The 24,075-nt window shown below is 37.7% G+C and overlaps 1 protein-coding gene across 19 annotated transcripts in view; it reads left to right on the top strand.

The window, feature by feature from the left end:
* LOC117408504 (prominin-1-A-like) overlaps positions 1-24,075 on the top strand; it is a 107,912-nt gene extending 83,837 nt beyond the window's left edge. For 3 of the 19 annotated variants that reach the window (XM_059005736.1, XM_059005712.1, XM_059005722.1), the window contains 21 exons: positions 259-333; positions 1,484-1,547; positions 2,777-2,936; positions 3,564-3,716; positions 3,839-3,962; positions 4,715-4,818; positions 5,708-5,792; positions 6,198-6,344; positions 6,897-6,968; positions 7,635-7,728; positions 8,204-8,229; positions 8,683-8,736; positions 8,993-9,073; positions 9,168-9,236; positions 9,551-9,640; positions 11,990-12,105; positions 15,003-15,026; positions 15,528-15,596; positions 19,597-19,696; positions 22,422-22,461; positions 22,670-24,075. In XM_059005736.1, the coding sequence (XP_058861719.1) occupies positions 259-333; positions 1,484-1,547; positions 2,777-2,936; positions 3,564-3,716; positions 3,839-3,962; positions 4,715-4,818; positions 5,708-5,792; positions 6,198-6,344; positions 6,897-6,968; positions 7,635-7,728; positions 8,204-8,229; positions 8,683-8,736; positions 8,993-9,073; positions 9,168-9,236; positions 9,551-9,640; positions 11,990-12,105; positions 15,003-15,026; positions 15,528-15,596; positions 19,597-19,672 (1,683 nt within the window). In that variant the 3' untranslated portion in view covers positions 19,673-19,696; positions 22,422-22,461; positions 22,670-24,075. Of the gene's footprint in view, positions 1-258; positions 334-1,483; positions 1,548-2,776; positions 2,937-3,563; positions 3,717-3,838; positions 3,963-4,714; positions 4,819-5,707; positions 5,793-6,197; positions 6,345-6,896; positions 6,969-7,634; positions 7,729-8,203; positions 8,230-8,682; positions 8,737-8,992; positions 9,074-9,167; positions 9,237-9,550; positions 9,641-11,989; positions 12,110-14,675; positions 14,978-15,002; positions 15,027-15,527; positions 15,597-19,596; positions 19,697-22,421; positions 22,462-22,669 lie in introns of those variants that run through there. The other 16 variants (XM_059005727.1, XM_059005754.1, XM_034013525.3 and 13 more) reach the window with 12 other exon arrangements.

The raw sequence follows: 24,075 nt of genomic DNA, 5'->3' as shown, positions 1-24,075 counted from the left end.
CAGGTTATAAGTAATCCGTGGCAGATAACAGTTTATAAGCTGGGAAGTTGCAATGTGAATAAACTTTAACATGGCTTTACAGGGAAATGAAACACTTACAGTAACCTTACAAATCTCATTTGGCACATAGCATCTAATCTAAAAAGTAATAATTCAATAACATGACTATTTTGTTGTTGTATTTGAACAATCAGAGCTGTAACATTAAATAATTCATTATCCTAGACCGTAAATCTTTTTTTTTCTTCTTTTTTTCAGTTGCCTAATGTAGACACAGAGTTGGCAAATGTGAAAAATGTTCTTAAGACCGACTTGAGCAATATCGTTCAAAAGGTGAGTACGCTTGTGTACCTTTCTCTACCTGAACAATGACCCTACAAGCAACGAACCACCACAGGACAATAGCCTGAAAACAGTAATACAGTACTGTGTACTTGTTGGAATTCTGTCACAATACAAGCCTGTATGCCACTGCCGACCATGGACGGGAGTTCCCAGGGGGCAGCGCACAATTGGCCAAGTGCTGCCTGGGCGGGGTAGGGGTTAGGTCAGCTGGGGAGTCCTTGGCTCACCACGCACCAGCGACCCCTGTTGCTGGCTGGGCCCCTGCAGGCTGGCCTGTATGCAGTTCAGAACTGCGTGGTCCTTCGACGCTGTAAGTTCTGGATATGGCTGCACGGCGGGCTTGCAGAGTAGAAAAAAAAAGCGGACAGCTGACAGCACTCATTTCGGAGGACGCGAGTGCTCATCTTAGTCTCAGGGGTTGCAGCAGTGAGTCAGGTTGAATAATAATTAGGTATCCCAAATTGGGGGAAAATGAATAAAAATAATTGTTAAAAAAAATAAAAATTACAAGCCTATCACGTACCTTTTATTTAAAAGGTACAGAAACAGTCAAGCATTGTGTGGTGAACATTATGTGCAATATACACTTCCCCACACAGCTCCTCTGTCTGAAATCAGTCCTGATCTCAGACAACTCTGTGAGACCCAAACCCATTGACCCACTGGGTTATCCAGCCTCCTCAAACCCCACTTACTGATTGATAGGATTATCAGCATATGTTGTGTGTCTCAGCTACGGGTACTTCACTTTAAGCAGGGCCTGGCTCTTTATGCATGTTTAAAAGTGCTTGGTGGCTACATCTAATCAAGCGTCATTTCTTGTGCACTGCTCTGCCCTACAAAGAGTGCAACAGAACGTACACTCTCAACTTGATTAGAGGTAGCCACCGAACACTTATGAACATATTATAAGTCATTTAAATCTCAATAAAAAACCACACAAAGACCCTGATATTAATGCACCTAATCTGTTTTTATAGAACCTGTTGTGGTTTAAAAGTTTAGCATTCTTTGTTACTCCCAGCTATATTATAAGTGTAGTTGCTGCTAATAGGTTCCAGTGTGGATGTAACTAATTTATTTTTCAATGATCTTCGTAACTTAAGTCTGAGCTCTACATTTTGTTTGATGTTTTCAGGGATATTCAACGTTTAACGACACCCCAGGACTGGTAAAGAACCAAACTACAAATATTGTATCAGGTGGGTTTCTCTCAACATGCTTATACTAAAAGGAAAGACTGTACTTTCTCAATTGGCGGCATTATGTGGGACACTATCATTTGAGCAAGGCTGTGTTTGATATCAGATCTCCAGAGAACCTGTGGCTTCAGGGTACTGGGCCACCCAAGTTCTTTGTGTTGATTTTATTAAATTCATGCTAATACAGAGTTTGGTGCAGAAAAACTAGAGAGCTGTAAATCACAAATACAAAATGTAATAACATTTTAATTTCTTGTTCTTTCTTTTTAAACCTTTTACAGCTCTTCCTCGTAAGTTTATCAAACTGTCTGTACAGCCTGTGGCATGATGTCATTTTTATTTGCTGTGATTGCTGTTTGGTGTTTTGTAATCCTTCATTGTGTTTTACCTAACTAAGTTTCCAACTAATGTCATGGATAATTTGTTTTAATCCTCTAGCATCCCTCTCTCTCTCTCTCTCTCTCTCGCTCTCTCTCTCTCTCCATACATACATCCTGTGGTAAAGTGCCCTTGTTTAGGTGGCAGGACACATACTCCCTGCTAGTAGTGGGTTGTAGAGAGATAGGAAGCGGACACAGAGTTTATGGTTCAGTGCGTTCTGCGCACTTTTACAATTGGGTTTGTTGAAATAAAACAAAAACAAACAAAACACCTAGCTCTCCCAGAGCACTCACTAACACAAACGATCTTCACTAATATGAGGGCGACTACACCTTTTACTTCATCCCCATGCACAAACCCTTCTAATTGATTTACCATTCTTACTCCACGCTCTCCAACCTCGTTCCCTGATGGTCTCTTTCCCTTACCCCCTCTTACCCCCTTTGGTCACTGGCTGCCCTCATTTCTCCACATGTAGCTCCTTGCTGGAGCCAGAATGCCCTTATGTTCTGGTTGCTAACATACACCCCATCACCACCCATCCATCCATCCATCCATCGAGAAAGAGAGAGAGAGATGCTTAGGTGCAAAACTTGGATACACATACATGCATAATTGACACTGTCTCTGTCTCCAATAGAGATTATTACCATTCGCAACCAAGGTGTTTTAGTGTGCTGTGTTATTTGGTATTATGCATTGATTTGACAACATGAGTTCACAGAATGTTCATATTATGTTGCACTTGAATGTTGCCCCTCCTCCTCCTCCTCCTCCTCCTCCTGTGTGTGTATTAATGGTTCCTGACGCTTGAGCTGTCTGCCCATTACTTTGCACTGGGGTTTCAGGCATCAAGTCCATTCTGGATGACATTGGGTCTAACATCACCAGCTTCTCCAAGCAGATCCCTGTTCAGGACATTCTTGCCAATGTCACCCTGTACCTCAGTCAGAGCCAGTCATACGTGGAGGACTACTATCCTGTGATTGACAAGTATGATTTCTATAGGTATGAACAGAGTTTTAAATACCGTTAATTGCATTGCTGTGTCTTGAGCCTTTCGGCACACCGTACTTTACTCCCGGCCGCGGCAACATTGTAATGAGTGTCTGAGTGCAGTTATTGTTTAAATAGAAAGTTAGTCACTGAACCGCTTCATGGAGCAAAGCACTCAAAATGAATGCGATTTTTTTTTTTTTTTGACGGGCTCACTGGACAGAAAGACACTTACTTGTCTACTGTCAAAGTGAGTTCCAGTATCAAACACGAGTACATCTAGTCTGCTGCGTGCTGAACACGCCGTCATCTCTCAAAATACACTAGCAGCTCTTTTGCTACAGACAATAACAACAACAAATGAAACCCACCAGTTTTGACAAATGCAGAATCGCTGCAATCCCATATCATGATAATAATGAGTTAGACTGCGTTGCTCTTTTTTTTTTGCGCATTGTATGTAAAGCCTAACAGTTGTTAGTTTGCGGTTTTTGGATATGATGACACTTTTTTATTTTTTTTGTATGTTCTCAGCGAGTGTACCTTGTTGTGCCGTGCAGTGCTAGTTAGATGTTCTCTTTTGACCTTGGCGAAGGGTGCCACTGCAAATGAATATATAAACAATGTGAGTGCTTTTAGGTGGATGGGGTGCATCGTAGTCTGCTGCATGGTGGCTCTTATCCTTACCTTCAACTTCCTGGGCCTGCTGTGTGGCACCTGTGGGTACGACAAGCATGCCTCCCCCACCACCAGGGGCTTCATCTCCAACACTGGTGGCAACCTGCTCATGGCGTGAGTATACCTCCTGCAGGTCTTGCTACTGCTGCAAGCCGGAGTTAAGGGTTTGTTTTGTTTTTAGTTTTTTTAACATTGGTTTTCACATTTTAAAAACGTGTCTCTTCCGATTCTTCCAGAGGTGTTGGGTTCAGCTTTCTCTTCTCCTGGGTGCTGATGCTCATTGTAATGATTGCTTTCGTCGTGGGAGGAAATGTCGAGAAGCTGGTCTGTGAGCCTTTCGGGAACAGAGCTTTGTTTAGGGTAATTTTCTATGCATGGTTGAGGTACACTTAATTTGCGTAGGCTTACATAGTTTAAAATAAAGTAAGCACTTGTCAAGTACCAAATATGATGGATAAATGAAAACAATCCGTAAGAGGAATCATTTCATTTTATTATGCAGGAGTGTTAACACCCCAAACTGTCATAATATATGTTGTAGGGTAGTGTAGTGCCTATATGAATACTGTGGCCACCACAGATCAGTGCAACTGGGGCTAATGTGTCTACAATTACAATTTTATAAACCACCCTAACTGGTTACTAAAACAAACAAAGAAAACTTGAAGTGTTAAAATTGAAATTTGTTTTTTATTGGTCCCTTTTCTTTTAATGATGTCTGAGGACAAGAGCTGCTGTACTGATCAGTTTCCTTGTGTTTTGCTGGAACTACTTCGTTGTGTCCATTTATGGTTCTGGGGCTCGTGAATATAATGATACATTACACTTTCCTATGTCTGTCAACTAGAACTGACAGCAGCTTCTGAACTCAAGTGAAAGCACCTTAACATAGACTTAAAACACAATGTTTAAGTAACCAAGAAAATAAAAAAAAATGTAACATCATTAAAACATAATGGAACAAAAATATTACATGTGAAGCTACTTTAAGAATTTACAAAATAGAAAGGATTCCGTAATAAATCATTACAATGTTAACATTCTTCGTTTTATATTTGTCGATACGCTTTTGCTCCGAGCTCTGAATACCAATGTGATTTTGCATTTTGCAGGTTCTGGATACTCCCTATTTGATAAATCCATATTGGAAGAACTTCCTGCCTGGCTTCCTCTATCAGAATCCTGAAATAGATCTGACCTTTGAAAAGCTTTATAGGTAAAGTGAAATAGTCAGATTATTTACTTTATGCAAATCCAACATTAGCATTATACAGTCTTGTTTTTAGTACTTGTGCTTATTTATTTTGTATTTTTTAAACCCACATGTTATACACTAACTGTTCACTTTATAAGGAAATCCCCAATGCACTCACCATGTTTAGTGAACCCTCTACCAATCTGGAAATGCAAACTAGCCTGGGTCCTTTGATTTTCCCTGAACATTGCTGGTGATCAAGCCCTTTCGCAGTGCTAAATGATTGTCTACCATGACAGATCTACACCCACTGCAGTCCCTCATTAAGCCCTTCTCAGGGGAAACCTGAGTATCTGGGGGTGTATTGGTCTCCTCTCACACTGTTGTCTGTACAGTAGGAAGGTTTTTTTACTTGCTCTTTTTATTATTATTATTATTATTATTATTATTATTATTATTATTATTATTTGTTTATTTAGCAGGCGCCTTTATCCAAGGCGACTTACAGAGACTAGGGTGTGTGAACTATGCATCAGCTGCAGAGTCACTTACAATTAGCACACCATTATATATATATATATATATATATATATATATATATATATATATATATATATATATATATATATATATATATATATATATATATATATATTACACACACACACAGGGTTTGTTTCTTTAAAGTGTTGGGAAACCTCATTCTGCAACTTGTACTAATATCCTCCACCAGGAGGCAGCATTTTTTGCTTTGTTAAACCGGTAATACTGTAAGACAGTAGGTGAGACCGTACAGTTGTGTACTAACACTGTTGTTTTTTTTTTTCCCCTTGATTTTTTAAAATAAATATTTATTGCAGTTGGTAATAGTTTGCTGTTCATGTTTTTATAACTATTTTTTTTTTTTTAGTAACTGCAAAGAGAATAAAGGCATCTATACAGCACTACAGCTGGATAATATTTTCAACATCAGTAATTATTTAGACACAAGCATTGTAAGTAGAAATATAAATCTCAATTAAATGTGGTCCCAAGCTGTAAAACGTTGGCTGTTATAGTTATGGAAATGGATTGTAATGGAAACAGTTTTTTTTTTTTTTCTCCTGATTTATACGCATCAACTTTGCAGAATTTAGATATGCTAATTCGACTTTAATGGAAACAGCCTTTGACAGAGAGCTGAGGGAAGTACATTTGACGCATTGTATCAAGTATCAATTGTGTTATATTGTTGGTTTTATTGACGGGTGTGAGTCATTGTGTTCTTATGTATGCTTAGCATTTATAAGGCATTTTATTTTGGAAGTTCATTTGCAAGTGCATAGAGTTAATAAAAAATCTTAGCCTGATAAACAGTATTCCCCTAGGTACCGTAATGATCGCGTGCATTTTGTTTTCAGTATACCAAGGATGTGGTTGACGTGTTTGAATTTGTAAATGTGAATCTGAGTGACATGGTCCTACTCGACGCCAAAGCAAAACAGAATCTTCTGAATTTCACTAATACTGGCATTGTGAGCATCAACTATGATGCCTACTTAGCAGAGGTAAGTTCAGATTTTGCTCCTCTTATGACTTCAATTACACTCCTATACCAACCCTGTATGCATTGTATGGGTAGAGGTTCATCAGCTATGCCTTTTAGTTGAAATGTAACGCAGTACCAGGACAATTCATTGCAATGGATGCATTGTACAGTATGTTGCACAATTCATTGCAATGGATGCATTGTACAGTATGTTGCATGAGGCAATCATGAGAGTGTGAGAACAGGTCAAAATGCCTCACAGTTCAGCCGTGTGATGCAGAGGTGTCTGAATATGGTTGCAAGGGATATGATTGCTCAATGTGATTGCCAATCGCCTTGTACTTAATGTATTATGCATTTTTCACAGTTTTATGCATTCTTTTTTTTTTAATATCATGTATTATGCATTTCTCTGTAGTTAAAGTATTATGGATTTTTTTGTTGTTACTGCATCTTGTAAAGCGCTTTGTGGTGGTGGTCCACTATGAAAGGCGCTATATAAAATAAAGATTGATTGATTGTGTGTGTGTGGATTGAGTGTTCTTGTTAACATTTCTTTGTACTTTTTCAGATCAACAAAGGTGTAACAAAAGTGGATCTGTTGTCATTTGCTAATAACCTGGAAGCTCAGGCAGACAAGCTGGTAAGTTTTTTAGAATAGAAAAATAAAAGAAATGAAGGCTGAGAGCTTTTATTGATATTGAATTTGTAGTCATCATGAATGCATACATTTTCACGCATACCCAGTTTGTGTAATCTGTTTCTGTGTTGCAATAGCCCTTTCCAAAGCAGTCTGTCATTTTAGCTATAATTACCAAAATCTGTCTCTGGAAAATATACTGGTAAGGCCCACTATTTTTTATTTATTTTTTTTTATCCATAAGATTTCAAGAACAACCTCCCTATTCATCAAGCAAATGTACTGCAAGGAATGAAACGTGTTAAAAAGCTAACAGGCCTGGGTGGGGAGAGATTATATATATATATATATATATATATATATATATATATATATATAATTAACTAATGTCGAGCCATGCAGTATAAAAACATTACAGCAGAAGCACCCTTTCATACAAAAAAATTATTTAGTTTGTCTGTAAAGATGTCTTCCCCTACCCCCAGTACCACTGTGTATATATATATATAGTATTTTGTGACCCCAGACCCCATAGGCAAATTATTACCCTGTTCAGCCAGAGATATACTTGCACAATATTGTCACTTTGCAAAGCTGCATTTATCACCACATAAAAATGATTGAGATGTTTTGGAGATATAGGTTCATGTTTTGTATACTCTCTTGCAGCCAAAGGGAGCGCTGGAGAATGCGTTGAAAGGTCATGCAAGCAGTATTCGCTTCATTCATGGTCAACAGGTGGTGCCACTGGAGCAAGCCATGGTAAACAGAGTTACACTTTTTTTTTTTGTTCAGATAGAACAGTACACATCTCTATCTATCTATCCATCCATCTATCTATCTATCCATCTGTCCATGTGTGGTAGTTTTGTTTTTAGGTACCTAGAGTTATATGAGGGTGTCTCTATCTCTACCCACACACCTGTCAGTCTGTACACTGTATATGGAGAACTGCCTATCCAGTTGTTATGAACTTGATAGTAACACTATTTATATTTAGTTACTGAGAATAGCAAATTATGGAGATATAAAGACGGACAGATTTACAGACATACACCTCTATATGTCACACTTACATTGTTGCTTGAATCTGCTTAAATTTTGAATTATTATTCTACCTTCAGTACCAATTCCTTTCCTCTTCTGAATCAAACTATTGTGTCCATGCTTGTGCGCGCTTGCACTATAAGGCTGTCTTACCTTTCTCTTCAATTTTCTTTTACTTTTGTCTTAATTGGCTGCCAAGAAATATGTTAAAGCAAGGGTAAGCACCTGTAATCCCTGTTTTACTGAACTGTTTGCTTCCTGTTTCGCACTTGTAACGTAAAACAATGTTATATCCCTCACCTGTAATTGCAAACTATGTTGTGTTTCTGAAAGCAGGCTCCTCCCTCTAATCACATACGTAATCAAACTGTTCCTATAAGTAGCCGAATCGCCTGCACCTCCTTGTTGTTTCTTTGTTTGATTCTCCTCCTCTCCTGCCTCCACCTTGCAGCGTGCCTTGGCCAGGGGGAAGGTGGCCCACAGTGCCACTTGTCCAGCCCGCTGGCTATAGCTGTCATCAATCAGTGATCATTCCATTAAAGTTCATTCTTCCATTTTTAAATTAGTTTTCCTAGAGGCCACTGGCCTCCACTGTATTGTGTCTTTTTAAATATTTGAGAGAAAGAAAGAAGCATGGCCTATTTTTATTTTGCATTTTATTTTTTGACAGAGCACTTTAAATCAGAGTATCCGTTTCCTGCAGAGGACTACATCTGATCTCCCAGTAAGTCAATGCAAGCCTTTTAAACACTGTTTCACTCCAGAACATGCCTGATTAGTCAGGTGAGCAAATATAACACTGGAAAGAGGGGTGATGTAAGAAGCAATAAACCCTTTTCATGAAAACAAAAATCATTTTAAAGAAAAATGCTTAATGTTAAATATTGAATGTTGTTTTTTGTTAATTAAAAAAAAAAAACTTTCAAAGATATCCAGCATGTTCTTAACATCTTTTGCATTCTTTTTTTTCTTTTTTTTAGAATAAAGTGAATAATGTGATCAGTGCTATTGATGCAGCACAAAACCTCATCACCAACAATGCATCCTTAATTATTACCCTGGTAATTATTCTGACATCACTGCAGTCACAGTTTCCAGAGTCCAGTCTCCATTCGGTTAACCCTTACTTTAAAACGTCTTCTCATGTCATTGCAGGAAACAAAAAAATATATGGAAGTGATGATTGGCTACTTTAAGCAATACCTGAACTGGGTCAAGAATTCTGTAAGTATTTCAGTCTAGTCAAGCACCTGAATCGGTGATGCTCTAAGTGTAATTTAGCATTATCATTTACCATTGTATAAAATACTATTTTGTATTAATTGTGTTGCAGTAGCTTTTCTAATGTGAAGAGTGAGAGAGGTTGTTAGTTAAAAGCTTCTTGAAAACCATTTATATTTTGCTCTTTCATAAATTGTATGGATACTTTTAAAATAAAAGTATTTCAATTGTGCCAGATGTTTAGTATATGTATTATTATTATTATTATTATTATTATTATTATTATTATTTTTTTTTTTTTTTTTTTTTTTTTTTAGATGATGATGGAAGTTGCAGCTTGCAAGCCTGTGGCCAATATAGTAGATACAGTTGAGATTGTAACCTGCAGCTTCGTAGTGGATTCCTTGGTAAGCATGCTTTCCCTTCTAAAACGAAACGTGTACCATCAGCGGATTGGTTAATGTTACCTCCTATTAAAGACATAATTTCCAGTAACTGTCCTATTTTCTGTTTCACTGTGGTGATTATTCTGTATGTGAATGATCATGCAAAGTCATTTAATTCAATCCAGCAGTTCAATACCCCAGCCAATCAGAGTGAAGGACTCATATGACTCCTGTTTAAGAAGGGCACCATATATATATATATATATATATATATATAAATACACACACACACTTTGCGGTCCATTTATTAATCGCGCGTCAGGCACGCCAGGTCTAATTAATTTTCACACGCGCAGTTAATTTTAGACGCGCTGTTTAAAAGTATTTTTTTTCAGTCAAACGGGTTTAAATGGCCCTGCATATCAACAAAGCACACACTAGGCATCTCCAGCCCCGCCCCAGCCTTTTGTTTGCTATAGCGTTCAGCTATGTAAGAAATAAATAATAATAATAATAATAGTCGTACATACCGATCGATCATCTCCAGATCACTCGTTTTATCACCAAACTCCTCAATAATGCAATCCAAGTCATTATTTTATTACTATAACATCTGAAAAAAGCTCTGCAAATGTCCATGATAGTCTCAGTGCGCTGATGCACTTAGCCAGCTTGTTTACTATGGACGCCCATTATCTGATACCTGATACCATGTATGACTATTCATGAAATACGCCTTTTTTTTTTTTTTTTTTTCCCCGACTTGTCTCGGCTCCTGTCGCTACCACTCGGCAATTGAATGGTTTTCTCGGCTTTTTCCGGAGAAAAAACGACTAAACACCCGTTTATTGCGTTGCTATAATGATGTCGGACCCAGTCCGACAAAGGACCTGTGAGGAATAATTGCAATGTCGGACCCAGTCCGACAATGGACCGCAAAGGGTTAATAGGGCGTTGGGCCACTATGGTATCCCGCTCTGTGGAGTTCTCGGCGGACCGTTTTTGATGAAACTGGCTGCTCGCGCCCCAGGTTGAAATTTGCAGTCAATTGATCTGCAGTTGCTCGCCTGTTTTGCCTTGCACTTCCAATTAATGCATGGATATCACGATCCTGGAGTATGCGCTTCTGCCCACTGTTGCCCTTTGCTGATGATGTCTTTCCCTCGGAGTTCCATGCCGACATCACCTTAGACACCGTTGCTCGTGAAACATCAGCAAGTTCAGCTGTCTTGGTCACTGAATCTCCTGCCAAACACGCCCCAACAATCACCCTTCTTTCAAAGTCACTGAGGTCTCCTCTTGCAGCCATGCTAGCCATAATTATAGGCAAACAGGCCTGTCCAGCATTTTTATACATGACCCTAAGCATGCTGGGATGTTATTTGCTTAATTAACGCATGAGCCACACCTGTGTGGAAGCCCTTGCTTTCAATATACTTGGTGTCCCTCATTTACCCAGGTGTTTCCATTTTTTGTCCACTACCTGTATAGCCATCCTTTTGTACTATTTGTGCTAAGGAATGTCAAATCCAAGTATCATGTAATATTTAATCATGGCTGCTGACATTTTAAATGCTTGTTAAAATAGCCATTATAATCAAATGTGCCCAATAACAGCTGAAAGGAAAAACTTGATATTGCTGCAACAAATCACATCCAGCTCTCTGACTTTTTGTATAGCTTTTTTTCATGTGACAAATTGTATAGCCTTGAGTTGACTTAGTGTCTGACATATTCTAGAATAAACTTCTGTTGAGGAATGCCAGAGGTCCCCCCAGATCTTAACAGTAATGTGACATGAAGAGTCTTGTAGCACTAGTATTTTTTTATTTGTGTTGAATGAAATTTCACAGTCCAGTTAAGTACATTCCTTAAATGGCTTAGTGTGTTTTAGCTGTGGAACACCTAAGCTCACTGTCTAGAAGCGGGATCATAATGAATGCACATTAGATTGGCATCTTAGAGCTCAGTTGTGGTCACAGGTCGAGGGTTATTTCACAGTCATATACTTACGTGCATCTACACAATATACAAAAATGACAATATACTTTAGAGTGTGCATAATTGATGCTAAACTTTTATTGGAGTCTTAAAACACTAAACACAAGGGGTGGACAATTGTGACTTCCTTGCGTAATATAGACTATAATAATGTCTGATCATTGCACTTCCATCTGATACTTCACCTGGTAAATGTTTTACATTGAAATGACTCCAGTCGGAATGCAGGAATTTGGGATTTGTTACACAACTCTGAATATTCCATAATAATTTGGAGCAGAGTATAAAACTAAAGCTTTACAGCATACCTGCAACTACAAATGCTGTTTAATAGCTGATTGCTAAATACAATTGTTGCTTTATTTTTAGAACACTTTCTGGTTTGGCCTGGGATGCTGCACAGTATTTTTGATCCCAAGTATAATAATTTCTGTGAAGCTTGCCAAATTCTTTCGCAGAATGGACTCCGAGGATGTGTATGATGAGTAAGTTATGAAGAAAACCTACCAATTGCTACAATGTAGACCTTTTATTAGTCTCTTTATTAAAATCCATGTTTCACACATTGTACATGTTTTAGTTTAGGAAGCTTGTATTTTATCTATTAAAAGCAGTTTGTTTTGATGTATTCATTGTGTTGGACATTAAGTTCTCTTATAGGTTTTACAAACTAGCTTACCGGGCTGATATTCAGCCTTTACTTCCTAATTCTACAAAGCCCAGTCCCAGTACATGGCGAGACAACAGCCCCTCTTCTTTCCTCAATGGTTTACCTCAGTAATTTGAAAGCTTGGACTTGCCACCATTCTCCTGTTTCTTTGTGTTATGTGAAACCCACTTTTCTCTAGAGAAGTATTTATTTCCCAACTTGCATTAGCATGGAGAGCTATTTCAGAAACCTTGCATCAATGAAAGTATCTGAGCAGCAATTTAAAGATTAGTACATCTCTAAGCTGCCAAAGAATCTGCGCCAACTAAAGGTGTAAAATCCAGCAAATCACAGGCTTAAAAATCGGTTTTATCGCCATTCAGTTGATCAAAACAGCTGGCTAAGGTTTCTGGCTTTCAAAAGCTATTGGATGTTTTTAGAGTCATGACCCCATCCATCCTTCTCAATGGCATCTTTTCGGGATTCAGAGGAAGGAAAAGTTTTACTTTTCAGTCCGGCTAACATTCGGCTGCTCAAACCACCTGAAGGTATTTGACACCCTGTCCAAAGACCACTGAATCATTTTTCTATTGCATATTCCAGACCGCTTATTCCTTATTCATTTCTCCTGAGTTTCCCCAGCCCAAGATATATTAGCCCTCTAAACAGTATTTCACACTCTTGTCCCTCTGTCAGAAGAAAAAACAATGGTTTCCATCACATGTATGGTATTATTCTAGATTGCATTGCTATGGAAGCCTGCTTACCCCAGGAAAAGCTGGACCGCCTCATCCTGCTCATTTGGAAATCCTGCTCATTTGGAATCCTGGGTGATTTGGAAACTCCTGGTTTGCAGCACCTTGCCCCCCCCCCCCCCCCCAACAGACAGAACTCTAGTCCTGCACAAACTGTCCCAAATTGTTGCAGCTGCAGCCATCTGGAGTCATTCCTGGTTCAAGAAATCCAGAGATCCACTGTAGCCATCATTAACAAAGGGCGCTACAGGTCCCATTATCCTAATCAAAGCGTTATTTGTGCACAGCCTATTGCAGACTTTCTCTGTCAGATATTCCGACACCCGACGCCATTGGCCGATCAACACAGCTTCACCGGTAACAAGGTTCTGGTTTACAAATCCCCTTCAGACCTCTTAACCAAAGAACACTTGCGAGCCCCCTTTTTTCTCAATTTTTCTGTAGTCAATCTACAACTGCAGCCTGGGCCAGCATTAATCGGCACCTGATTAAAAATCTGGGTCCTCGGGTTCATTTGAAATGTCCAGTCTCAAGCTTCCAGCACCATGCCCAGGACCCCTCCTTGGGTTGATGGTTCCCATCACCCAGCCTTGAACTCTGACAGCTGTCGGAGCTGGGGCCTCAGGTCGACGTGTCCCATCCCCTGGCCTCAGAGGACCATTCTGAACACCACATTCAAAACACACCTAACTGTCCAGTAATAATCGCTCCGTTAAGACAGAGGCTTCACTTTCGTGTCCAAAGGCCTGAATAAGTGCATACTGTTTATTTATTTTTTTCTTAGGGCACATTAACCTGTAGTGGGGAGTCGGGACCACCAGATGTTTATTTTCCCTTATGGGTTTTGTTTTCTCTCTCATATTTGCACTGGAGGTGGAAGCTCTTGCCTGGTTCCTGTCTTTGGAGGTTGTTGGGCTCCGTTACCTGGCACTTGAATAAAGTATTCTAGCACTTACTGATGCTGTCGTCTCGCTAACTGAATTAAAAGGCTTGCGAGATGACAGCCCGTCCTCTTCCCTCATTGGTTTATGCCAACCTTGTAAAAACTTTAACTAAGCTCCATTCTTCTGTCGGGAAGTTTCTTTCCTCCTCCTCCTCCTCCTCTGTTCTTCATCTCTTTTTGGGGGTCCCTTCACCTGGCCTTGGTTGACCTGTGACAGCTGTGAGGACAACTCCTTCTCAGGCCACGATCTCGAGTAAATATTCTAACGCTTGTCGTGTCGCTTATTGAATTGCTGTAGATAAACTGAATAAACTTTATTATATACATTGTCATTCTTTAAATACCTCATGAGTTAGTAAATAGACTCCAGTTTTTAACTGGATTTTCTCAGGAGCATTAATACCCAATACAATGAATGTCAGGCCTTTTAAATGTATAGAATTTGTGTTAATGAAATATTTAAACTACTGAAATAGTCATTTATAAATGTATAGCACTGTTTTGATGAAATAGATCAACAAAAATAAATGTGTATTTCATACTTTTGCTTGGATCGTTTTGACCCAGCCCCAGCAATTAAATATTGCCTTGCATGGCTGAAGAAACTGCTACCCCCCACCCCCACCCCCTCCCTGTGTTTTCTGCCTTTTTTTCCTTTTCCTGTTAGTTTTCACCCTGTAGTAACTTGTCTTTCTTTCTTCCCTACAGTTCCTCTGTCTCAGGGACTTGGCATTTCACTTTATGATAACCATTTCTACTGATTCCATGTTTTTCATTCTCTTTGTGTGTTTTCCACTCTTTATGGCATGTTACGCACACTGCACTTTAAAAAGACCAACTTTTCTTTACACTTCCACACAACACTTTCCTTTACTTGTATTCAGAATGGACAGCGCCCTCATTGAACCTGTTACTGTACATAGATAGTTCAGAGCCAGGTGTCCTCCTGACAGCAGAGCAGCTAACAGCATTGAAATGGTATGAAATACTCTCTGGTACAGTTTATTAATATTTTGCTTCTTTGTATCTTTGTAGCATTGAGACTATACCCATGAAAACGTAAGATTTTTTTTATTTCTCATTTTGTCACTAATAAAACTGCAGGGTTCGAGAAGTTTTGTAAATATGTTTCAGGGTTTTTGATCTTGCACTTAATGTTACTGTTTGAAATATGTTTGGTGCTGAGTTTTAATATGTTTTTGTATATATATATACTCTTTGGTGGAGGGTTTTTAGTTGTGTTTCATGAACTATCACTTGATCACGATTTTCTTTTCCAAATTGAAGGTAATTTTAAAATCCCGGAACAGCAAAAAATAGTATGGAATTATTGTAAATGAAAGAACATGTATATTTAAAGATGCTACAATTTAAGTGCATTTTTATCATTGTATGTTCAGTATAGCTTATGGACGTCGTATAGCTCATGACATCACTTTGCCCTAGACAGGATTAATCCATTTTGTCATGTCTTTGTTTTTCATGGCTGGAGACGACTTTACATCAAGTGCTGCATTTGTAATTTTTGTTTTCATTTTTATATTTGATATTTTGTTACAGTATGGAAATTGGTAATAATGGTTATCATAATGAACATTTACATGGTATTCAAAACCCTGTAATGACAAGGTAAAAACTGTTAAAGAAATCTAGATGCATGCTGTTGAAAAGGGTAGCCTAGTAGCTAGCAGTATATGAAAAAGATTTAAAGAATATACTTTTTTCAAAGTTAGTGCTTGCAGAAAGAATTTTAAATCTGGAAAAAAAACCCATCTGGAACTCCTCTGTGATACTAATTAGACTGTGCGTTGGATTTAAAGCTTTCTTAACTCGCTATACAGTAGCATGATTTGCATGGGATATGTGGAATGCTTCTGATACGTTCGTCTTTTCTTTACAGTAGTACTGAATTTTACTAACAATCTGAACTGCTGTGCAAAAAGCTGATGTGTTAAAATATTAAAATCATACCATACATGTTATCATTTCAGTATTTTATTGGTCTTTGCACTTTCTGGCAATAGAAGTGAGATAAATTGTGCTTAGAGGTTTTTTTTGCACAGACAGTTGAGATTTTTTTTTAATGCATGCATTTCTGATTGAACTTCAAGCTATTACAATGTATCATGTGTACTCTTAACAACATGGTTTTAATGCTATTGCAGCATAATGTGCTTCATACTTTCTCAACAGCAGTAATGTAATTGATGCACATCCTCTGCAAGGCCACTATAACAGCTTTTACATGCAGCACTAAATACATCTGTTTAGCCTGTTTCATGCTTTCAGCTGCTTCAGACATTGACCGAAATCGATTTAAACTAATTGCGAAGTGGGAAAATGACAAACTACCAAAGAGCATATCGGTGAAAATAGAAAGCTGCATCGGTCTTTGTGCAAAGCTATTTACACATTGTGAAATTAACGGGAAAACAACCAAACATAAAAGCAAAGACAGTTTATTCAGTCTTTGTGTAGTATTGTTATTATTAGTTTATTACCTTTGTTAATGCGTTGACAGTTCCTGTGGACATTTTGAGAATGCTGCTGCCTTGATCCCCAGGGTCCTACGGTCGTATATTGAATATGATCACATTCTATAGGTGAAATCACATTCATGGGCTGGATGTGCCACCACAAGTTGGGCATAATTTAAAATGTTGTGCATTTCTCTTCAAAATAAAATAGATTGCAGAGCGGCACAAACGGGCATTCGTGAATGCACGTTTGTGCCGTTTTGCAATACATTTTATTTTGAAGAGAAATGCACAACATTTTAAAGTTATGCCCAACTTGTGTTGCATGAATAATTAAAAAATGTTTGCTTAATAATATAAAGAGTTGAAGTTGTGGCTCAACACAAATATGCATTATAGGGTTAACCAATGACGCATGTCTCATATACAATTTGCATGTTTATGGCAGCGTGGCAACGTAGACATGCTGTTCTAGGTTTCTTCTAATTATTCTCGTTTCCGTCGAAACTTTCAAGTGCTTCTAGTACTACAGCTTTGATGCTATCAACGTGAAAATGTAGCTACGGTATGTCTGAGGCGTGCCTGTACTTTGTTTACGGGTCCGTTGAACGGATCCGCAGTCACGGGGGGATTTCTGTTTTTCTCCGATTTCGCTCTTTTATTGTCATTTTCCAATTCACAGTTTGTTTAAATCCCTTCATACAAAGAGCGATGCAGATGTTGTTGTCTTCTGCTTCAATCTTTTCTTAGTCTGTATTATACATTTTGCAATTTGAGCAAAATAATTTTCAAACACTGAAAAAAACATTATATTTCGGTCTTTCCAAATGTTCAAATCGCAAAATGGTTATTTTTTTCAGTCAATGTCAGAAATCACCGATTTCAGTATAACATATGTATATATAATTTCTAGAAATTTATTGAAAACAAATAATTTTAGGAAAAATCTTTTGTAGCAAAAGTTAAAGAAATAGATTTACAATTATTTATTTCAGCAATTTTTTTTTTTGCAAAACTCCCCAAATGCTAATTTCAATAGTATTCATACCCTTTGATGCTATGATAGTATTGTCTACAAGGTGCTAGAAATGTCAATATGATAATGCAGAACCTAATTCTAGAAAAGTCTAGAAAATGCTGGATTATAGGTGAAAATTCTTAGAGAGTATAAAAGGGTTAGGCATAGGATGAATGCTGTCATTACCAATAAATCAATATGGGGGAAAAAAGCTGGAGAAGGATACAAGAAGATTTCCAAGCATTTGACTATCCCAATTTCAACTATTGTTTCTATTATCAAGAAGTACAAGACTCATGGTACTGTCACAGCGCTCCCTCGGTCTGGAAGAAAGAACAAGTAGAAGAATTTTGAGGAAGGTTAATAACAATCCGAGATTGACTGCCAAAGATATTCAAAGTGAATTGGCTGCAAGTGGGACTGGGGTTTCCATTTCAACCACAGGTCGAGTATTGCATGGTGAAGGTCTCAATGGTCGCAGGCCAAGGAGAAAGACTCTTAGGAAAACATCACAAGGACAATTGCTTAAAGTTTGCAAAATGGCATTTGAATGATGGATATGAGTTCTGGACAAAGGTTTTGTGGAGTGATGAAACAAAAATCTAGATTGTCACGCTGATAGTTGTTACATTTGGAGAACGTCTGGTGAGGCGTACAAGAAAAGAACACCATATCTACTGTCAAGCATGGAGGTGGTAATATCCTTCTATGGGGCTGTTTTTCCTCAAATGGCACAGGAAATTAAGTTCCAATACATGGTAAAATGGATTCCATAGCATACCAAAAGATATTGGCCAATCATCTAAAACCCTCCGCTACAAAACTTGGTTTAAAGCGCAACTGGATGTTCCAACACAACAACGATCCCAAGCACACATCAAAATCTACTTCAGAATGTTTAAAGAATACAGTGAAGGTTATGGAATGGCCTTGTCAAAGTCTCAGTCTAAATCTTTGGTATGAGTTGTAGAAGGCTATGCACAAGAGAAGTCCTCGGAATTTGAATGAACTGGTACAATTTTGTGTTGAAGAATGGTCAAAAATCACTAAAGAATCATGCCAAAAACAAATATCCTAATCATTTAAAAGAGGTTATTATGGCAAAAGGTGCCTCAACTAGCTATTAATTTCATTTCCTTGTCAGGGTATGAATACTTTTGAATGAGCAGTTTTGGAGTTTTGCAAAAAAAATTGATGAAATAAATAATTGTAGACATCTATTTCTTGTAACTTTTTTCCTCATCCACAAAAGCAAAACTTTTGCTACAAAAGATTTGTCCTATAATTGTTTGTTTGAGAAATTTCTAGAAATTATAAATTTCCATCGGGGTATGTAAACTTTTGACTACAACTGTGTGTTTCCAGAGACTTTAACTTCTACAAGGAGTGAGTTTTAATATTGGCTTTCTGCTCTAAACACACATCCAGACTTCATAATCTAACAGTGTCTTGTCCTGGCTATTGAGTGGCCATTCGTCCTTTGTAATCGATCCAGGAAATAGTTTTTCTCACTGTTTTTATTAGGGGCACTGTCTTGCTGACTGGCTGGGAACCATCTGGAAAAAAGCTGTCAGCCGCGCTGCAGACCATATTTAAGTTGATCTATAGATCTTTTACAACAGATGCAGTATGAGGGAGCCCTTACCATGGGCAGACCTCTGACTGTCCTTATCCACCCTGTAGTGCATTGAAAATCAAAAGCAATAGCTGCATTTGTGCAATAATAATAATGCCTGGTGGGCACTGCAGTACCAAGAAATGGAGTTCTTTCTAGACATTATCCAGTGTTCCATTCAGCCCACTGCTGCATGAAGCTTTGTTTAATTTTGCAGCTACTGTAATTAGTGCATTAATAAAACGCATCTTTTCTACACAAGTGAAATAGAATAACCTATATAATAGCTGGAGCATGATTGTAGTGGATTTCATGGCTACACCAGAAAGGAATGATCATATACTATGTAAAATGCCCATGGTACTGTCATGTGAGATACTGTATACTGCAGTATGTAAGTTACATGTGATCTATCCCAAATGAAGCACATCAATAACAGTAATAGTCATGGTGTTTTCTATAATTTCTATAATGTTTAAACGTCAATAACATTCCCTGGAATTGTTTTCACACCAATAGCATCCCTTCCTATGACACTATGACTAGATTCCCCCGAGCTTCTGCACCCCCAAGGCAAGCTGAGTGGGGAGACTAACCAGGGTTCTCTGGCCCAGACAAGGTACTTCATAAAACGCATGTTTCTGTCCCTTCATATTCTGTCAACATCCTCTTTATTCCATAAAGAGCAATATGTGTTGCCCTCACTACAAGGTGTTTTTTTTTTTCTTCATTCACCTCTGTTACAGTATTGTTGTATTGGCATATTGCTCAGCTTTCATTGACATTTCCAGAGGATCATTTAGGAGTCACTCATAAAGAACAGAGTTTTTTTTCGTTTTTGTCATTTAACATTTAATCTCGGGTGAATAAATATTTCCTTTTGCAAAAGTAGACTAAGATTTTGGTCACAGTATCAGTGTCAGTTCCAGGCTATAAAAAATGTAACGTTTGAATACAAACACTGGGCCTCATTTACTAAGCGGCAGTAATTATGCCCTATTTACTAACTAATTAGAAACAAAAATACCGGTCGGAAATTCTAATTAGCATACAAATTGTCGGTGGCAACAGGTCTGAAGTTGTGCACGGTATTTATTCAATTGACAACAGGTGAAGGAGTTAACTTACTGGTGGTGGCAGGGATAAAAATATAAGAGAGAAAGAAGATGATGATGAAGATGGCAGATGAGGGAAGATCCTCGGTCAGCCCAAGCAGCTAGATTTCGAAATGTTAAATTCAGTGAACAAGAGCTGGAAATATTGACAACAGAGGTTGTGAATAATTATGCCACACTATTTGGCCCTGCCTCTGCAAAAACACCAGCGCCAGTAAAATCCCAACTCTATAAACAGGTACCAGAATTTGAACTCAATTCAACTGTTTGACACAATGTTACAAGATTCATCAAGATTCATTGTTACAACGTAACCTCCCAACTTTGTTCAAGTCAGAAAGAACATACAGAAAAATGTACGTTGTAACTATGTTTACTTACAATTTTAGTAACTATGTTTCATTACAAATGTGATGAATCTGGTAACATTGTGTCAAACAGTTGAAATTTGCTTCTAACACTGTTTAATCAGTAAAGGTATTTAAAGGCTGTTTGCCTGTTTTTTTCAGTAGTATTATGTCATACTCACTTTTAGTTTTAGTACGTGCATCATTTTCATCCCAAACTGAGTGTTCGAGGTGGTTTTATGAATAAAGGTATGTATTTATCGTAAGGTATGTGGGATAAAGGTCGGTTTGGGTGGGTTTTTCGTCCGCAGTATGGTGCTGTCGACTAATAATAATAATAATAATACATTATTATTATTATTATAAAAAGCGTCGGCCAAATAAATTATTATTATTATTTGGCTGATGCTTTTTTCCAAAAGCAAGTTACAATTAGTTATTTTACATACAAATTCTGGTACCCATTTATACAGTTGGGTTTTTATTATGCATTGTATTTTCAATAGAAACTAAATTATTTCATCATAGCTTCTTTTTATCTTAGTCTACTTACAATTAGCCCTAAATGATTTGTTTATTTAGCAGACGCCTCTGTCCAAGGCGACTTACAGAGACTAGGGTGTGTGAACTATGCATCAGCTGCAGAGTCACTTACAACAACATCTCACCCAAAAAAACGGAGCACAAGGAGGTTAAGTGACTTGCTCAGGGTCTCACAACGAGTCAGTGGCTGAGCCGGGATTTGGACCGGGGACCTTCTGGTTACAAGCCCTTTTCTTTAACCACTGGACCCCACCCCCAATCGTACACTGCTTCCGCCGCCTATGCTCTCCGCTCTCTGAATTTTTAGGTAATTTTTTGCCTGCGCCAAATCCTTGTCAGACCTTTGTGAATAGCTCAGGAATGTGTGGCAGCTCATTATCTCTGTTTAACATGCTGCTTTGCATATACATAAACATTAATTCAATGCAAATGAGGCGGCGGCGCTATTCTGCCCCTTTCATTTTGCATCCGCTCAACCCTTGTTTTCCGCACGGAAATGAGAATAGTAAATAGGACAGGACTGTACGCTGTAATCATGTTTTGCGTACGGTAAACGCTTCGCTAATGAGGCCCACTTTGCATAACTGTATCAAAGATCCAACAAGTTATACAGTACACAAATATTTTTGTATGTTACCAGAGAATAATGTTTACATTACATTAGTCTGTATAAGCTATACCACAATTTGCTTCAAATGCCACATTTAATATATATATTTTTATATATTAAACTGAGCGAAGCATCTCAACATTCTCTAGCTTTCCTGTTGCACAAAGCATTGCCTTTTAAGAGTTTTCTACTGTTTTACACACAGTTTAACATAGTCTGAGCAGGTTTTATTTTACCTTTCAAAATGTACACACTGTGCTTAAACCTGAGACAGAATTACAAAACCATATTCCTTTCCAATTTCGCCCTGCATTCCCCATTGTTTCCTCTGTTTTGCTGTTACCTTGCCCTAGCCTGTGTGGCCTGGGGGTTGCCACCACATGCAGCATACTGCCCTATACATTTCATTAGTACTAGCGCTTTACATTTTGAGTGTTATCATTAAAGATGTTTTGAAGATAGAGAACTACCAAGATGCCTCATAAAAATAAAAGCAAAATACAAAATAAATGTAAACTAACGAACATATATGGTAAAGCTCCATATCCCAAAGGTTTTAATTGTAAGTTGTTTAAGTAACACGTATAGATAACATGTCCCTGTCTTTATTACCACATTATTTAATGAAAAAGAAAATATTACTTCTTTTAAATGTGATACTGTTTTTGTCTATAACATTGCAACTAACTTTTGTGTACTACACTAACAATTTGAATGATTTCTCTTCAGTCTGGAAAATTGGTAGAAGACACTGACCCTTTCCCTAAGGGTAAGTAGTAACAACCCAGGAGAGTGCAACTGCTTTTCTAGGGGAACAAAAGAATAAAACCTAAAATGTAGTAGACAGACATCACAGAATATTAGTGTTAAAATAAATTTTTAAAAAAGTTCCTGAAACACTGCAGGTTTTAAGGTATTTTTTGACTCATTGTATTGTTATTTGTGTTTTTTTAATGTCTGTTGTTTTTATATTCTAGGAGATCAAGCTCCTGTTTCTTGGACAGAATGACCATATCATGTCTGAATGAAGTCCATCACTAGGACAGATGGTTTTTAGGCTGTTTTCCCCCATTCTTCAGTCTGCTATCCTCCTATCTTCATGACTAAAATCAACGAGGAATGAACTATCCAAACACCAAACTTGTAACATTGGTTAGCCCCCCCCCCCACACACACACAGGCCCTACCTATATAAATCAAATCACAAATGTACGTTTACACTGTAGAAATTTGTGGTAACAGTTAAAGGAGAATCATGTCACACTTCACATTAGATTATGTCAAACCTGAATCTTTTTCTTTAGCAGTGCTATCCTATAACACATTTGCCACAGTTCTTGTGCATGTTAGATAGCTGTTGATCAATTTACTTTTGTTATTTTAAATAAATATATCTTTCCTATATATATATATAGATATATATATATAAGGAGACTGCAAGTATTTTGAAAATTGTATATATTTATGCTAAGGTAGTTCCTTTTTCTCTACTATCAAGCTGCAGCATCCTTTCAACCACATATTCTTTTTTTTTTTAACTTATTTTTGTACATCTCGTTCCTAAGCAAGATGTTGTGAATTACTTTTTTTAATACACCCTCGACTTCACACCAGTATTTAAAATACCCCCAGAACTTTTCTGTTGTCTTTATCCATCCTGTTGATTCTCTAAATTCTGCTGCTTTAATTGGATACAAGAAAATATTCTATAACCTTGGCCCTGTAGTTAATTGGTAATAAATCTCTAGTTGAGCTGAATTAAGAAAGGTATGTTACTATCGGGTCTCACTCCACTCGAGTTTTGCTTAAGATCACATTTATAGTTACAGTTGCAATTAGTGCTAAAAAGGATCAGGCAACAACTGTATTCATAATGACTGCACAGAAAAAAAGATGCCAGCTTCACTCACCCTTCAGGCGTATTTTTTCCATATATATTGTTAATTTAAAAGGCATGGTCAGTCACCTTAACACCTGTAAGATATGCCATAAACTGTTCCCTATGAATGCTAAACACACATAAATCTACATTTATAGGTGCTTGCAATCTGCCCATGTGAGTAGAATTGCACGATTTGTGATATAGCTGTTCACAACAGTGAAAATGATGACAGCTACCACAGGAAAAGTACCCCACTGTTGATCTGAAGTGTAAACAAACATGTTCTAAAGATTTCAACCCAGTGAGTTATTCCTGCTGTATTTATTGTTAATTTGTTTCCACAAGTATTGCAAGTACAGTGCAAGTTAGACAAAATAAACCTTTTTTTAGTAAAAGAAAATGTGTATATAGCATTCACTGTTGTAGATTTACAAGAAGTTTCTATTTTTAACTTGCTGAATTGTACCCATTCAATAAAGTAAAGTCTTGTTAAATATGTAA

Source organism: Acipenser ruthenus, chromosome 2 (genome assembly GCF_902713425.1).
Source record: "Acipenser ruthenus chromosome 2, fAciRut3.2 maternal haplotype, whole genome shotgun sequence".
Classification (NCBI taxonomy): domain Eukaryota; kingdom Metazoa; phylum Chordata; class Actinopteri; order Acipenseriformes; family Acipenseridae; genus Acipenser; species Acipenser ruthenus.
This window is presented reverse-complemented; position numbering and strand designations above follow the sequence as displayed.